Source organism: Onychomys torridus, chromosome 21 (genome assembly GCF_903995425.1).
Source record: "Onychomys torridus chromosome 21, mOncTor1.1, whole genome shotgun sequence".
Classification (NCBI taxonomy): domain Eukaryota; kingdom Metazoa; phylum Chordata; class Mammalia; order Rodentia; family Cricetidae; genus Onychomys; species Onychomys torridus.
Genome location: NC_050463.1, coordinates 15,294,281 through 15,311,153, shown reverse-complemented (window position 1 = coordinate 15,311,153; position 16,873 = coordinate 15,294,281). Strand labels below are relative to the sequence as shown.

General features: G+C 45.2%; 1 protein-coding gene across 2 annotated transcripts in view; it reads right to left on the bottom strand.

The window, feature by feature from the left end:
- Window positions 1-16,873, bottom strand: part of Lhcgr (luteinizing hormone/choriogonadotropin receptor) — a 55,022-nt gene that overhangs the window by 23,761 nt on the left and 14,388 nt on the right. For both annotated transcript variants that reach the window (XM_036171010.1, XM_036171011.1), the window contains exons 2-6: window positions 10,499-10,570; window positions 8,094-8,168; window positions 4,410-4,484; window positions 1,159-1,233; window positions 993-1,070 (exon numbers count right to left, since the gene is read on the bottom strand). In XM_036171010.1, the coding sequence (XP_036026903.1) occupies window positions 993-1,070; window positions 1,159-1,233; window positions 4,410-4,484; window positions 8,094-8,168; window positions 10,499-10,570 (375 nt within the window). The remainder of the gene's footprint in view (window positions 1-992; window positions 1,071-1,158; window positions 1,234-4,409; window positions 4,485-8,093; window positions 8,169-10,498; window positions 10,571-16,873) is intronic.

The window sequence follows — 16,873 nt, the reverse complement described above, 5'->3', positions numbered from 1 at the left end:
AGCCAACACAAGGCAGTTCTTTTGCACTCATGTAGAATCATGCTCTGTGGAAAAGGCTTTCTGGGTGCTCAGTTCTCCATGGATTGTCCCAACACGTCCCGAAGGTGTCCACCCTTCCACTCCTGCTTGGCTCCATTCCCATCATATGCATGTAAAGGGGCCCCCAAATAGCTTGACCACACAGCAGCCATGACAGGCTTAGAGGCCTAGACACAGCTTCCGTGACAGGCTTACTGGCAGGCAACACCCAGATCCAGGAAAAGCCTTAAGCTGATACCACCCAGGGATCCACCCAGGGGTAGGGAAGTACCTGACATCCCAAACATTCCAACCATTAGATAAGGTGGCCAGATGTCCTTGAGTCTAGTACACACCTATTTTTGTTTTACAGATACCTCTAGACAATTGTCAGCCAATCAGGGTCCTGGACCCTGGAAATCCCCTCACCCCAACCTCTGCTATGATAAAACCCCATCCCACCTGAGCTCGGGGCTCTCTGCTCTCACTGCTGTGGCAGACAGACAGAGGGACCAAGCCCTGGAGCTTGAATAAAGGCTCTTTGCTTTTACATACAGGATTCGGTCTCTGTAGTGGTCTTTTTGGGGGTCACTGCGGTCTGGGCATAACAATGCATATACCTGTGAGGAGTCACTCTTGGTTCCTGATTAAGTTTAGGTCAAGATTAACTGGCAGTTTTATATTTTGATCTTTGAAAAAATTGCCCTTGTGCAGGGAAGAACTCTACTAACTGGAAGTCAATAATGCCACCAGTCCTCAGGACCCCTGCTCAGAGCAGAGCTGAACTCCTGGTTTAGTTGTCACAGAGGTATCCTATACAACTCCTCTCAACCTCGCAGTCTAGGCTAAGAAGAGCCTTGTCACCGGAGAGTCAAGAATGTGGTGAAACACAGAGCAGATCGCTAACCTCAAACCAGAAGTGAGAGTGGCCGAGCAGGCTGTGTGGCAGAGGAAGAATCCAGGATGCTACTCACAGTGTGATGGACTCGTTACTCATCCCTTGGAAAGCATTCCCTGGTATGGTGGTTATGTGTAAGTTGTCACAGATTTCCCTTGAGGAAAGAAATGAGAAATATTTACTTTCTAAATTTTAGCTGCGAATAGGAAACGGTTGTGCATAGTGATCAGCTTGATACTTACAGAACGACATTAAATTCAGAGGAGGAGATCTTCGTAACATCTGGAAGGGTTCGGATGCCCGTGTTACAGATGCTCCTGCAATTTGGGGTAGGGTGGTGATGTGTGCAGAAAGTACAGGCAATTATTATTAGGTCATAAATATAAAGCACTTCGCAGACAGTATTTTCACATTAAAATTTAAAATACTGGATTTGGCTTTAGGAGTTACACTTTTAGCTGATGAAGATGGTCAGTATTTCAAAGGATCCTTGGCTAGGTGAAGTTGCCAGAATGGTTCCTGTTTTGAGGTTTAGGGGCTGAAACCAAGCATGCAAGCCTTGGTATTTCCAGCCCATCTTTCCTTTAAAGTCATTTCGTCTTCCTGTTGGATTGCATTCTATTTCCTCCTGATAACTACTTTAGTCCATGCTATTGCTAGTTCCAGAGAGGAACCTTTCCCTTTGGAGTAGAATTTTAACTCAAACAGTGCAGGAAAGTAAATATTTATTTATGTTTTAGTTTTTGGTTTTTCGAGACAGGGTTTCTCTGTGTAGCTCTCTGGCTGTCCTGGAACTCACTCTGTAGACCAAGCTGACCTCGAACTCCCAGAGATCTGTCTGCCTCTGCCTCCCTGAATGCTGGGATTAAAGGTGCCACCACCACCTGGCACAGGAAGTTTAATCTTATGAGAAACCTATACCCTTCATTATTAAAACTGTATTTAGCTACTTTGTGGTTCGGGAGGTTCTTCATTGTATCTCATTGAAGCCGTTGAACGTTGTTTTTGTGTTTGGAGACAGTTAAGGCTCCTGCCTTTTATTTAACCTCTAAAGAAGAATGGGGCTTACTAGAAATTGGGGAATATTTCACTAAAAGAATGAGGCTCCTTCAGAGGCACGCAGGAACCTGGACTTGGCCCAGTGGAGTTTAAACTCAGCAGACATGAGCTCTGGACACCTGCTAGGAGCTGCCCGGCACTCTGAGGACAGTAAAACACAGCTGGGCTTCTCTCCGTGCTCTTCTAATTCATTTGAATGAGTGTGCAAATGGGATAAAAACATTCACAGTGAATCCATGCCTTGTCTGCACTGATCTTAGCAGGAGGCTCCGACCGCAGTGTGAATTTGCGGTTGTGGAACGCTGGTCAAATTTGGGTCTGGGTTATCCTTAATGCCTTCTAAAGTGGTTGACTGCAGGAATTTCCCCAAGTCCAGCCCTGAAGAAATTCCCCCCAGGGTCCTGGGGAAGACACTACGTCCTGTGTGGATTATCTGAGGGAAAGGAATCTACATATATCAAGCTCTTTTGTCCATTTACTTTATTCCTCTATGACAAAACTCTATCTATACAGCTTCAGTTCCGTCCTGACTCTCAGGTCCTCTCCGTACCTACTTTTTCTGCCCCCTCACAGCCCTGGTAATAACTGAGCCCTTATGCTTCCATTTCATCTTCGTCCCCTATTCCTTCGTCCTCCATCTTTCTTTCCTCTTCTCTTCTCCTGATCTGATTCACCTACTATCTACAAGAAACTTTTCCTTGCTCCTCACTCCTCAGCCAGAGCCTCCCCCTTCTCTCCGGCCATAAGACTCCCTCCTCTGGACCTGGTTATGCAAAAAGACCTATTTTCTTAGTCCATTTCTCTGCCTTGCTCCTAAACTTGAGGAAGCGGATGGTCCGAGCTTCATTTGCACAAGAAACAAAGCTGTGCATCTAGGAGCCAGGTTACCTTAAGGCTTCAGGCACCTAGCAGGTGATCTGGTAGCTGTTCTGTTCCTTGCTTGTCCTTTAATGCTTTGTTTGGAGCTGGCACTATTTTGGGATGTAGCTAAAGGGGATATTTGCAAAAGGCAGATGCCCAATTCAAATGCTAAAAAACGGGGGCAGGGAGATCAGAGGCAGAAGGCCTTGCCCATGTGACTTTATCAGAATACTGGCCCGAGCAGGGTGCTCACACATACATGTTCTATGGGAATTATAAGCACAAGAAATTCATAACGAGGAGCAGCTGAATATTAAAGCTATATAACACCAAATATTCCGTGATAAATGGCTTCCCATTTGACGGACCCTTGGTGGGTCAAAGTATAGCTTATTATATACAGCTGGACTCCCTATAACATATTCTTGTGGCTCACCACAGTTGACACTTATGTGTCCAAGCTACCCTGGAGGTTGGGAAACACACAGCTCTTGGGTTTACAATTACTCATGGAGGACAAAGGAGGACATCACAGCCAGCTACATCTTCTGCATGGCACCCGGGAACAAGACTGGTGGTGTAGGGTGTCACAGAGGTCCCTTCCTTCATCCTCTGCTTTCTTTATTTCTTTTCTTTTGAGTGGTGGTGGTGGTAACTTCTGTGTGACAGGGATGACTTGTTATGTGGGAAGATTCATTGCCACAGAGTTAGAGACTTGGGGAAGTTTTAGGAATTGTACATTTCTGGTAGAGCCAATTGCTGTTTGGACTATGGTGGGTGGGACTCAGTCTCTCGCGCTCACCAGTAGACTTGGTTGGATTTAGTGGGAAATAGAAAGCGAATGAGCTTACACCGGTACAGTGCCAGCCTCAGGCAATGCCTATGTTTTCCCTTGATGAATGAATGAATGAATGAATGAATGAGATCAAAGAGAGGAAATTCTCATCGCACAATGGGAGAAATCAAATTGCAATCACTTCTCCCGGTTTTGTTTGCTGTCACTCACCTTGAAAGTTCTGATTTGTCCTTTATGAAGTGTTGAGAACCCCTGTTCCCATTTCCAGCTTCGAGAGCCACTATCAAGGGGCCATGTTCTCCTCAGGCGTGTGGGGCAAAGGCGATATTGGGAGCCACTTACATATGTGTGAAACTCCCAGCGTAGTAACAAACAAGAAATACTGATTCAATTAGATCAGAAGGCCAACAAGGAGGGACATGCAGACACCATGTTGACTATAGGTTAAAAAATTCTTCAAGGGGCTGTGGAGATGGCTCAGTGGTTAACTCATGAAGAGTGCTTGCTGCTCTTGCAGAGGACCAGAGTTCGGTTCCCAGCACCCACATCAGGCAGCTCACAACCTCCTGTAACTCAAGCTCCAGAGGATTTGAATTCCTCTTCTAGTCTCTGTGGACATTCCACTAGTGTGCAAACCCACACTTGGACCCACAAATATACATGTGACTTAAAAAATAAAATGAAAATCAAAAACCTTCTTCAGCATTCTGAATATTTCCAGTTTCACCAGATACCCCTCTCCCCCTCTACAAAGGCTGATAAAGGAAAAATTCTCACAGGTATTTTAACCGAGGGAGATTTGTAAAAGCACCAGTTTCAATGTATACCAGGTTTTTGGTGTTCTGGATCAGTCTGTAGAGAGAAAAGGGGGGAAAGGTGGTGGTTTAATAGATGTTGGATTACATGACACAGGTCACCAGGCATTCTTGACTAAAATCCCACCGATTGAAATCAACTGCCATCATATGCCTAAGACAAGCTCCTGGAACTCTGGGGTGTCCTCGGGGTCCTGCCAGCTATTTCTGGGAAGTTTACCCACCCTTCTGAGGAGGCAGGTGGAGGAGGCATCTTAGCCCAGAGTTTATCTGTGAGGGTCTCTACTCTGCCCCTTCCTAGCAGATAACAACAAGGTCCAGGGCATTAGGGGCCCTAGCCATGTAGAGCTTAGAGCCTGCATACTGGGAGAGATGGGAGGCGCTGTTCTCAGGAGAATGAACAAATCAACACGGCCCCTTGGAGGCAAACTAGTTTCTATTCTTATTGAGATGGTAAGCATGCTGAAAAGTGATCCAGATGGGCACACATCTGGAACAGCACAGCACAGAAGCCTGGGGGTCCAGATTTCTAGAATCATATGCCCAGTCTATAGCTAATTTGCTATGTAGGATTCCCATACTCCTAGCTTTCCTCAGCTGGTGTGCCTTCTATAAGCACTATTGATAATACTCCCTCCTCTGTCTGGTTCTTCCCCCTACTCAGTACCCCTCTCTGCTTTTCTTTTACAGGTAATCTATCACTAGAGTGGGTTCTGAGACATAAATGTGACCATTTGGTTTCCGCTAAAGCCAGTGTTGCTGGTGGAAGCTGAATGATCCGTATCTGAAGAGTAACAAGACTTGAATGGGATCTAGTTTTTCTGATTCCAACCCTGCTGCTCCTTCCACGGCCCTATAGTGACTACGGCTACTTGGAACGTGGTTGAAGGTCTAGATTCTAGAGATGTGAGTGGCGTTCTGCGGTGGTTCTTCTTCCAGTACTGAATCAAGCAGTCCTCAGTGAGACATGAGAGAGAGGTAGGAGCTGTTACCTCCTAAGGGCCCTTGGAGGTCTAACCATAGAGCATTTCCTCACACAGTCATTCATTCTATCAGCATTTTTGAGTGTCTACATGACCGAGTGCTGCCCCAGCTCTGCAAGACACCACTGTGGACAGGGCACAGAGACTGCCTGAAGCTAACGTGCTGAGTCTCAGGGCCTTCTTTAGGAGTCCACAGACATCCCCTGCAAAGTGCCTGCATTTTCTTCCAGTTGATGTCTTGCTTCGTTTATCACCTGCTGTCCTGATGGTGCTTCAGCGTTCTCTGGGCAGCCTGTTAATGCTGCAGAATTTCAGGTCTGGGGGTGTACAGTCATCCACAAAGTAATGAACCCTATGTACTGTCCACAATAAGTCTAGACTATTTCTTTGGAATTTAGATGCCTATTGTCTGGCTTTTTCGGTAATTGTCTGGTGAATTACCGTCACTTCTCTGGCGGTACTGTCATATCCTGGTGGATAGTTGTATTTCAGCTCCTCTGTGTCCCAGAAGCTCCTGGGCTGAGACAGGTATGCAGTAGGTACTCATGTACTTATCAATTAATTAATCTGCTTAGATAGTTTCTCACTGGACTATTGATGGAGGACTTCTGGTATAATGGAAAATGCACAAGCTTTGGAGAAGGATGGGTTGGAGTTTATTCCCAGACCAGCCAGTGTCTGAAGTATCCACACACTCTTCCAGCTTCCATTTCTTTCTCTAAACAAAAAACGGTAACCGGCTAATTAGGCTGGTAGCTGTGAGAGCAAGGATACAACTTAGGGGAAATGCCAAGCACAGGAGCTCACAATTACTTGATGTACACCCCTTCCCTTCCTTTTGACTAGATTGGAGGGTGCTTCAAGAAGTCCAGGAGGGAGCCCCCTGTGGTGGGACAAAAAGCCTGGTTTGTAAGTCCTGTGACCCAGTGTCTCTTCCAGCTCTGGTTCTAACCTGCTGCTATATAATATCAAGCAAGTGAGTTAATGCTTTGGGGCCATAGCTTCATCACCTGGAAGCTGAATTGGGTCACCCCATCCCTTTGAGTTGGGCATGTCTGTGTATGATCATTCAGAAACATGTATCTTTTTAAAATGTAGTTTACCTTAAATCCAGACCATAGTTTCCCCTCCCTCCTCTCCTCGTGCCCCCCCCCCCATCTTCAATCCACTCTTCCTCTATTTCTGTTGAGAAAGGGGCAGACCTCCCATGGGTACCAACAAAGCATGACATATCAAGCTGCTTTAAGACAAAGCACCTCCTCTGTTCAGGCTGGGCAAGGTACTCCAGTATGAGGAATAGGTTCCCAAGAGCTAGCCAAAGCGTTAGGGACAGTGCCTGCTCCCATCCTTAGGTCCCACAAGTAAATCAAACAACTGTCACATATATGCAGAGGGCCTAGGTTGGTGCCATGCAGGCCCCTGGTTATTGGTTCAGGCTATATGAACTCCTATGAGCCTGGATCTTTGTTTCTGTGGGTTTCCTTGTGATGTTCTTGACCCCTCTGGCTCCTACAATCCTTCCTCCCTTTCTTCAGCAGGATTCCCCGAGCTTGGCCTAATGTTTGGCTGTGGGTCTCTGCATCTGTTCCCATCAGTTACTGGATGAAGGCTCTCCGATGACAATTGGGGTAGTGACCAATCTGATCACGGGAGATGGCTAATTCAGGCTACTTATCCACTGTTTGCTAGGAGTCTTGGCTGGGGTCACCCTTGTAGATCCTGGGGGTTCCCTTGCATTAGGCTTCTTCCAGTCACCTCTTTCGGTACTCTCCCCTTCTACCTACCCCTCAACCCGTTCCCTCAAGTTCCCATCCCCTCCCCACAAGTCTACCCAGAAGATCTCTTTAATTTCCCCTTCCCAGGAAGATCCATGGGTCCCCTTCTTGGGCCCTCCTTGTTACCTAACTTCTCTCTGGGTCTTTGGACTGTAGCATGGTAATCCTTTACAGAAACACTTACTTTTAAGAATAAATCTCGGGGCTGGAGAGATGGCTTAGTGGTTAAGAGCACTGACTGCTCTTCCAGAGGACCCTGGTTCAATTCCCAGCACCCACATGGCAGCTCACAACTGTCTGTAACTCCAGTTCCTGAGACCTAACACCCATGGCAAAACACCAATGTATGTGAAATAAAAATAAATAAATTTAAATTAAAAAAAAGAAGAATAAATCTCGCAATAACAACACCAATACAGCCCAATGACTCCAACATTCACAGGCTTAACACAAGGCTTGTCATGGTTGGTATTAAAGGAGCATTTCAACTTGAAAGAATGAATATGTCTCAACAGCTCCTGATGAGCAAACTCATGATCCCTAAGTTCCCTTCCAACTTCCTACCTACTCTAAGTGTTCCATTCCCCCACCCCCAGCCCCCATGAGGCAAGAGCTACTTGGCAGGACTTCACAATGTCAATTTTAATTTCCAGCATTGTGTTGTGATGTTTCAGAGTTTACACAGTTCCTAGGGAGAAGCCACTGTCACCATGGCAACCTTCGGGCCACTGCAGTGAGAGAGATTAGTGCCTGCCCAGACCTAGTAATTGTTGCAAGCTTTTCCTCTAGGATTCCTAGCATTGGATGCTTGAGCACAAATACCAAGTGGGCTCCCACCAGCCAGGTTAATAGTGTACAGCAATAAACTATCTGCTATCTGATGCTTACATTTCAGACAAATTGAGGAGGTTGTCAAAGGCATTAGCTTCTATCCTTTCCAGGGAATCACTCTGAGAGATTTCACTAGGGGAGAGAAAAAAAAAATATGAAGAAACATGAGGGAAATGATCATGTCTTTGTATAATGACCTCTGTGTGTGGCCTGGTCACTGCATGCTCCACTGTGTCCTCTGAGAAGGAGTATGAGTGTACAAGTTGTCCCTATCTCACTAAGGGCTAACATTTCCCTTAGGAGCACACATGGGTGTCTACAACTCTAGCACAATTGAACTGTGAGTTTGTCACGCCCATTTATACAGAAGTCTATTCTCTTGTTTCTGACTCTGAATCATACATTGTTGAAAGTGCATAGGCCCCTTAACAAAAAAATCTCCAGTCTGGTTCCCTTGGTGGACAGCTCTGAAAGGTGATAGAACCCTAGTAAAATTTACCTTAAGGTTCAAGGCTATGGTTGAGATCTCTGAGGTACTGATTCTCTCACTCCAGCAAGGCTTGGATTTGGGTTGAAATAGTTGTTTGATGACTTTTAACTCTTGGTTTGTCAAAAGCCTTTTCTGAGGCTCCTTCAAGGTAGTTACCATCTATACATGACGTTATCAGATCACTTCATGGATTCTAATTATCCCTTCCCTCCAGGGTCTCACTCTGTGAGCAGATTCAAGACAAGGAATCCTTTCTATTCCTTTCTGATTCCCCAGTGGCTTCATCTTGCCTGGTACATGGCTAGAGATTGAATGAACATGGGTGCAGATAGACTACCAATTGAATGTATTTCTTAAGAAAAGCACAAAAGTAAATGAATCAGTCATCCATCAAACCCAAGCATGTTGGTAATGTCACAACCCCACAAAAGCTGCCATCTGCTGCCAGACTGGGGAAAAAGTCTCTGATTCATAAGTGAGGGTTTGTGTATTTCTTTTTCTTTCTGTTTTTAAGTTTAGTTTTCATTTATTTGTTCATCCATGTAACAATTATTCTTTGAAGGCCCATAAGTGCAAAGCACCGGTTTAGACTCAATTATCTAGACAGTTTAGTCAAACCTTGGACCTACATCATCTTAGGGAAGTGGCTTACAGATGGGTTTGTGTATTTCTAAGGTTAATGCTCACTGAAGGCTTCAGACTCCGAGAGCACTAAGCTCACAGAGTCTGGGCAGAGCTTAAGGAGACAACACTGTAATGGATGGCTGCTGGACTCTTTCATCTCATCCATGTCAGATGGTTTGCTTATTTAACTGTGTCTGCTTTTCTCAGTGGGAGGTCTCAATGCATTAAAAGTTATGGAAATTCAACATATAAACTTCAGAACAGAAGAGCCCAGGGCAGGCTCACAAACCCACATCTGAAACTTGAAGTGAGTCTCCTGTAATGCACACTGTTATTGAGGACTTATAGTTTTTAAGTTTATTTTATGTGTTGTGGGTATATATCTCTCTGTGCATATGTAAATATGTGTGAAGGTACCCTCAGAGGCCAGAAGACAGCATTAGATTCTCCTAGAACTGGAGTTACAGGCAGTTATGAGTAACAAAACGTGGATGCTGGGAACCGAACTCCAGTCCTTAGCAAGAGCAGGAAGCGCTCTTGATGATGATAGTATTTTTAACGTTATCATTGCTTGCTAATAACTCAAGGAACAGCAGAGGTTCCCTGTGGAGCTAAGATGGCCAATGTAGTCTTGTTTGGGTATGCAAATCCACTTTGGCGGTCACTTGGATTATTTAGAGGTGGTCTGTAGGGGGAGGAAACAGCCACTGAGCTAGTTTGGTTTAGGCTAATGTTAGTGAGGCCATTGCAAAATTCTCTCCTGGAGAGTTTTCTATCTGTGTGTGAGGTCTTTGGCTCTGGAAGCTGAAATCCAGAACAAGAGACCCAGGTCCCCTCTGAAGAACAGGATCATCGGGCTGCTCCATGCTTCCTTCCGGTCCATGCTTTTCATCTGCTCGGCTTTAAACCTGGTGCTTTTGTTGGTCACTTATTGTACTTTAGATACAGTGATTATCTTATGATGCACAATAAACTTCTAACATTTTCATCAATGTGGGAGTTATCAAAAAAAAAAGCGACATTAGGGAATAGCTGCTGTGGTAAAATGAAGAACTTTCATGATTGGAATCTATCCCTTTTCTACTTAAAAGAATATCGTCACTTATCAAAATGCATTCAATTCTTTGAAGCAAGGTTAATTATCTGGATTTTAATGACTCCCGAAAATCATACCATTTCTTCAAAGGCTGCTAGATATTATTTGTGTTATAAAGATAAAAATAGTTGCGTTTCCTAAACACAGTTTCTCTCCTGGAAAAATTATCCCCTTTCAACTGTGTTTTTCTCTTAGAAAAAAAATTCATTATTTCAATTATAAATGTCTTTTGATAAGCAGTATCTTACTTACATTTTTATGACCTCATTAAGTCCCTTGAAAGCCTGAGATGGGATCACTTTGACAGGGAGATAGGTGAGTGATCTGAGAAAAAAGAAAAGGTAAAAAGCTTAAGGGTCGGGGCTGGCTGTTTTTCAAGTTCATGAACAGTGTGTGTGTGTGTGTGTGTGTGTGTGTGTGTGTGTGTGTGTGTTAATCTTGCCACTGTAAGATTAACAATTGGATTCCGGTTTAATCATCTAACTTGTATCAGTAGGCGATTGTGCCAGGAGTCATTCCTGGTCCTTATCAGAATGTGTCACTTGGTGGTGAAGATGATGAATGTTGGATTGAACCTCTACAGTTCTTCTACCTGGTGATGCAGCCCAGAGCATGCCATTTAAGCATGCTGCTTCAGTTTCTTCTTCAATACAACGGGAATAACAATTCCTGTCTTGTAGGGCTGTTGAGAGATTTCATCAGGATAGCCCCAAAACAGGGCATGGCACCAAATAAATTACCAATAGTTCTGACTCGTCCCACTTGGTTTGGTTTTGAAGGTGGACAAGAAGCTATTTGGGGTTGTGAGGAAACAAGTGGGGAATGACAACCAGAAACTCTGTGAGTGAGAGAAGGAAAGATCCACTGGGAATATGTTTCTATCTCAACCACCATGACCTATTCATGGTTCCAGCCTGGCAACCTGATCACTTTCCTCCTCTGGTTCATTCATTTGTGCATTTCCTGGCATTTGAGGGAGTACTTATGAGAAGTTTTCCTTCAGATACTCAAAGCCACTGGGAGTACCTATGTGTTCTTATAGTGGTTTCCAAAGCTGTATAGGATGTAAGCATTGAGAAAAGAGTGACAATCAGCTATAGCAAAACCAGTGCTGAGTGACATGTGAATGTCAAGGGAACCTGAGGTAAAGATAACTTAGGAGATGCTTTGTCAAGTCAAGGAAGATTATTCAACCATTGGCTGAGTATTTGCAATGGCTCAAGACTTTTGGGCCCAAGGCCAAAAAGGAAGTAGATCAGGACATTTCCTGTGACAGCACACATGTGAGAGCAGCCTGCTTGCTCATGCATCTGCACAGGAGAGATTACCTTAGCCACCAGGAAAGCTTAATTCCTCTCTGATTGCAGACTTTTGTCAGTGGGTGACACAGGGGACTTGCTGCCTTCGTAAACTGACGTGTGTGTATGTGTGTGTGTGTGTGTGTGTGTGTGTGTGTGTGTGTATGTTATGCACAGCAACCTATAACTTTGTTTGATCCACAGGACAGGAGGATGGTGGGGTGAAATGGGTACTTCCTTTTGACAGCAGAAGAAATCTGGTCACAAAGAGATTGGGTAAATGGACCAGGGCAACAACCCAGCAGACTGCTTCAGAAAGCCTTTCCTCTGGGCAACATTGCACTGCAGGGCACATTTGAATCCTAACCTTTTCTCTGCTGGGAAGCAGCACACCTTGCTTCTGGTGGAAGAGTGTTCTAGAGTGTTCTAGAGCGTTCTACCCTCCCTGTTCCTCTCACCAAGCCACTGCACCAGCCATCCCTGCCTTGGAGATAAGGAAGAGGAATTTCAGAAAGTTCATTTCTGGAAAATGCTTTCACTCAACGGTTTCTTGGAGACCACGCAGAAGGAGTAATGCAAACAAGGTTCTCTGGTTCTGTGCTTGAGGACAGTCCCACCAGGAACCCCTGCCCCGGACCTCCATGCAGCCCATATTATTTAACCAGAGCTCTCAGAAGAGCAGGGGCAGTGGAGGGAGAAACCTCCTCACCATGGCATGTTTGCTTCCTATATTTCTTCTGGAATCATGTCTGCTTGGCTTACTGATTAAAAACACAGTTTTATTGCTCTTCGCACTGCCATGCCAATAAATTTCCAAAAGAGAAAGCTGTATTCTACTGTACCCCATGCAACATCAATAAAACTGACAGCCAAATTCTGATTCCAGAATCTTTATGGCTGGGGATAATGCAGCACAGAACATATTTTGGAGAGTGTTTACATAAAAGCTTCATCTGAACCCTTCAGAGCTGTTTATTCATGCAAATGGAGCTCAACAGCTGAAGCCTCCTCTGGGCAGACAGCCTCCCCTTCCAAATGGGAGCATGCTGTGGTTCCCGCAGGAGCAGTTTGGTTTAGGTCTGACCGGGGAGGTTGCCTGAGCTCTTGATTGATGGAGGGCTGAGGGATGAGGAGCAAAGGTTGGGCAGGAGTGAGAGTAGCTGTACATCATGCACTGGCTGTCCCCAGTGCAAGATGAAAGTTTGCAGTTGATGGCGATTCTGCAGAGCCAGAGAGGCAGCCGAGATGAGAATAAAGAGTCCCCGACATCAAAAGGACTCTGAGAACAGTGGGCGGCTTTGTGGGTGTGGCTAGGTCTCGAGAGAGGCCTGGGGCCAGAGGATGAGCAGAGAAGTGGAGTGAGGAGGTGTCTGCTGCTTTCACGGATGGAGCAGCATGGAGAACATGGTCCCGGGCTCCAACCCGGTTTCCCACGGACACATGTTTTTATTCCAAGATGGCACATATTCATCTCTGATTTGTCTTCAATTGACAACAGTTTCTGTGCAGTTAAGTGGCTGTTTTTCATCTCTGAAAGCATCCATTCATGATGTGGCCCACATTTTTATTTTAAATTAAATATTGACACATAGTCATGAGGGGCATTGTGACATTTTCATACAGGTCTACAATGCCTATTGGGCAGATGAATACACCCACCACCTCAGACATGCTGCATTTCTTTGTGTTGGAAATTGGGAAGCATTCAAAAGCCTCTCTGCTGGCTATTTTCAAACGGTCAAGGAATTGTTACCACAGTTAACCTACTGTGCTGTAGGATGGCAGAGTTCTTCCTCCTCCCCAGTTGTGGTTTATAAATACTCATTTGGATGTTCTCCCTTTGAGGGTGCTCCCTTCCTGATGGACACCTCTGGTGGAGTTATTCCTCCTATCCAGCTGCGATTTGTTAATACCATTTGGAAGTCCTCCCTTTGAGGGTGCTCCCTCCTTGATGGAGGCCTCGATTATTCTTTCCATAGTGCCAGGAACTTATAGCAGTGGGAACAATTGTCTAAATAAGCCCATAATCCTATCCCATGGGCACTAAACACCTAAAAGTAAAACACACGTGCATACCTTCGGATTGTTACCCATGCTAGTAAAGAGGAGCAGAAGTCGGAAAGGGGATTCAAAGATTAGCTAGAATCAGAGACTCGAGTGGCCAATGATCATGTTACCCCAGTGAAGACGCATGCTCACTGAAGTCCCTGCACCCAAGAAGCAAAAGGAGAAGAAAATTTTTGTTTTGATTGGCTATCTTTTCCTTTTCATTCATTCATTTATTTTTTGAAGTTACACTTACTTTCATTCCAATAATAGTAGTAATAATAATAATAATAATAATAATAATAATAATAATAATTCTGACTGTCAGGAACCCCTGTGGCAAAGTTGATAAATAGCAGAAGCCAGGGAGGAGGGGAAAGGGTGAGGCCAGGACAGCAACTCTCCAGGCCAGCCTCCAGAAAAGAGTGGGTGCTGTGCACACAGCAGGGAAGGCAAAGGAAGGCCCCTCCCTCTTCTGTCTAAAGCAAGTGGATGATACTCCTAACTACACATGTCTCCCTAGGGGAGAGGGATGCAGGGTGGGGACCTGGTGTAGTTTTTTTTTTTTTTTTTTTTTTTTAATTCTTTGGGGGCTGCCACCCAGCTCCCAGATAAACACACGGAGACTTATTCTTATTTATGAATGTCCGCTCTTAGCTTGGCTTTTCTAACTTAAATTATCCCATTTCTCTTTAACTACATTGGCCTCTGGGCCTTTTACCTTTCTTTATTCTGTATATCTTTCCTTCTTACTGTTAGGATCCTGCTCTTACTCTTCCGGGTCTCACATCTTATGTCATTGATGTACCCATTGTGCCTTAAAAAGCCACACATGGACCCCATGCTCTCTCTGCCAGGTCTGGCTCCCCGCCCCCGCCCTTCCCCTCCATTAAAGCTCTAAACACTAATATTGGGTTCTGCATGGCTGTGACTCTTCCACGGGCCCACCAGCATTGTTTATCCTTTCACATGGCTGGCTGCGTGGCTGTGTGGCTGGGTGGCTTAATGGAATTATTTTCTCTGAATTTGTCAAATGCAAATGGACTAGACATTGTTTAGATATTTATTGCTTGTATATATTGTGTATAGTTATTGTACTTATTGTATATAGTTTTTCTTATATTAGTTATAACCTTTTTCCTTTTTTCTTTTTACTAGACTAGAAGGGGGAAATATGGTGATATTTTATTTGTGCTGAAATGTGATTTTATTTGTATAAATAAAGTTGCCTGAGGATCAGAGCTAAGAGCAAGCTATTTAGCGTAAGTCTGGTATTGGTGGCACACATCCTTAATCCAGTCACACGGCAGGAAGAATCTCTGTGTGTTCAAGGACACAGCCAAGCAGTGACCTGAACCTTTAATGTCAGTACGAACCATAGAGACCTGGAGGTCTGTATAGACAGGCAGTGACAAGGAAGTCATGTTTACAGCCAATGAGAAGGCAGAACAGAAAGACAATAAAAAGATAGGACACAGGAAGAAGGTCTCTCTCTCAGGGGAAGGATGGCAGCGAGTAGTAAGATAAGGTGGTCTTAGCTTTTGTCTACTGCTTGATCTTTGGGCTTTTAACTCTTTATTTGGCTCTGTGTTTCTTATTTAATAAGACCGTTTAGAATTACATCTACAATGGCTGACCCTTGGCATCCTCCTCTCCATCTCCTTTTCTTGCTCCTCCCTCTTCTCTAGATTTCTCCTCTTATTTACTCTCTCTGCCCGCCAGCCCTGCATATTTCTCTCTCCTGCCTTGCTATTGGCCATTTTGCTCTTTATTAGCCCAAACAGGTGTTTCAGGCAGGCACAGTAACACAGCTTTAAAGAGTTAAACAAATGCAACATAAAAGACTGTGACACATCTTTGCATCATTAGACAAATATTCCACAGCATAGGCTAGTGTAACACAACTTAAATATTCCACAACAACCTGGGGATTGAGAATGAGGGCAAACAGCAGCGGAAGTGGCCTCATTCTTAGACGGCCTCTGGGGCTACCAGACAGCTGCCAGGATAAAGAAACAAGGAGTCTAGGATGAGTAGGAAGAACCAGGGCCCACAAGAGTCAACCTTGCAGCATGGGTTGTTCTCTGAGTGGACAGCCGGGGCACCAGGGATGTTGCACCGATTTCACCTTTCAGTCTTACCTTTTGAGAAGGATTTTTAAATGAATCCATAACACAGTACAAGTGACACCCAGATTATGACAATATGCAAGCCTGTGCCGCTGGTTACTGGTGGAAAAGTCACGAGCCATGGCCATGACTACCAGAGTTACAGAGAGCTTTATTGGAAGGAGGGAGGGGATAGGACAGAGAAGAGCCAGGCCTGGAGAGAGAGAGAGAGAGATGGCAGGAGCAGAGCAGAGAGCAGGGAGCAGAGAGGGAACAGAGAGCGTGTGAGGTCTGCATCCAGCTTTTTAAGGCCAGTATGTAGTCTCCAGGACCCTCTGATGACTTAAGATGCAAGACCCTGAGCTGCGCATGTACAGGATCCCAACAACAAGTCCTTAGCTGGGATGGCAAGGACTGCCTCAGCTCTACCAGCTTTGAGGTAGTCTCTATTCATTAATCCGTCTGTGGGTCCCAAGTCACATATGGGCTAAAGCAGTGGGAGTGGCTTCCACCCCTTAGGGTTGGAATGAAGCCACTTGGAGTCCAAGGATCCTGGAAACGGCCATGTGTCCTGGTTAGTTTTACTGTCAACTTGAGTCAGGGAAGAGGGAGCCTCAACTGAGCTGCCACTGTCAGGTGGGCCTGTGGCGTGTCTGTGAGAGACTGTCTTAATGAATGATTGATGTGGGAGGGCCCAGTCTGCTGTGGGCTGCACCATCCCTTGGAAGGTGGAAGAAAGCCAGAGAAGGAGCCAGCCAGTAGCCTTCCTCCATGCTTTCTGCTCCAGGTTCCTGCTCTCACTTCCTTCAGGGAGGGACTGTTACCTGGAAATGCAAGCTGACAGAAAACATCTCCCCCTCAGGTTGCTTTCCATCAGAGTGAAACCAGAACACTGTGTTTTCTGTAAAGCCAGGGGCATGTTTTCAATGGCACACAACCATCTCTGGAGAGCAACGGTGCCCACTAGTGCCCGCTTCCATGCCATTTTGTGGTTGTTTAACCCAAGTTCCTTATCCAGTAGTTGACCTCAGATGCCATCCAGTCCTTCCTTCCTGTCATCCCAACACTACATCCCCGTTCCCAAGGGAACACAAGTGCCTGAGCACAGGTACTAGCTATCCATGTAGGATTAACTCAGTAGCTCATGCTGGTTGTCCAACTGGGCCTCCAGGCAC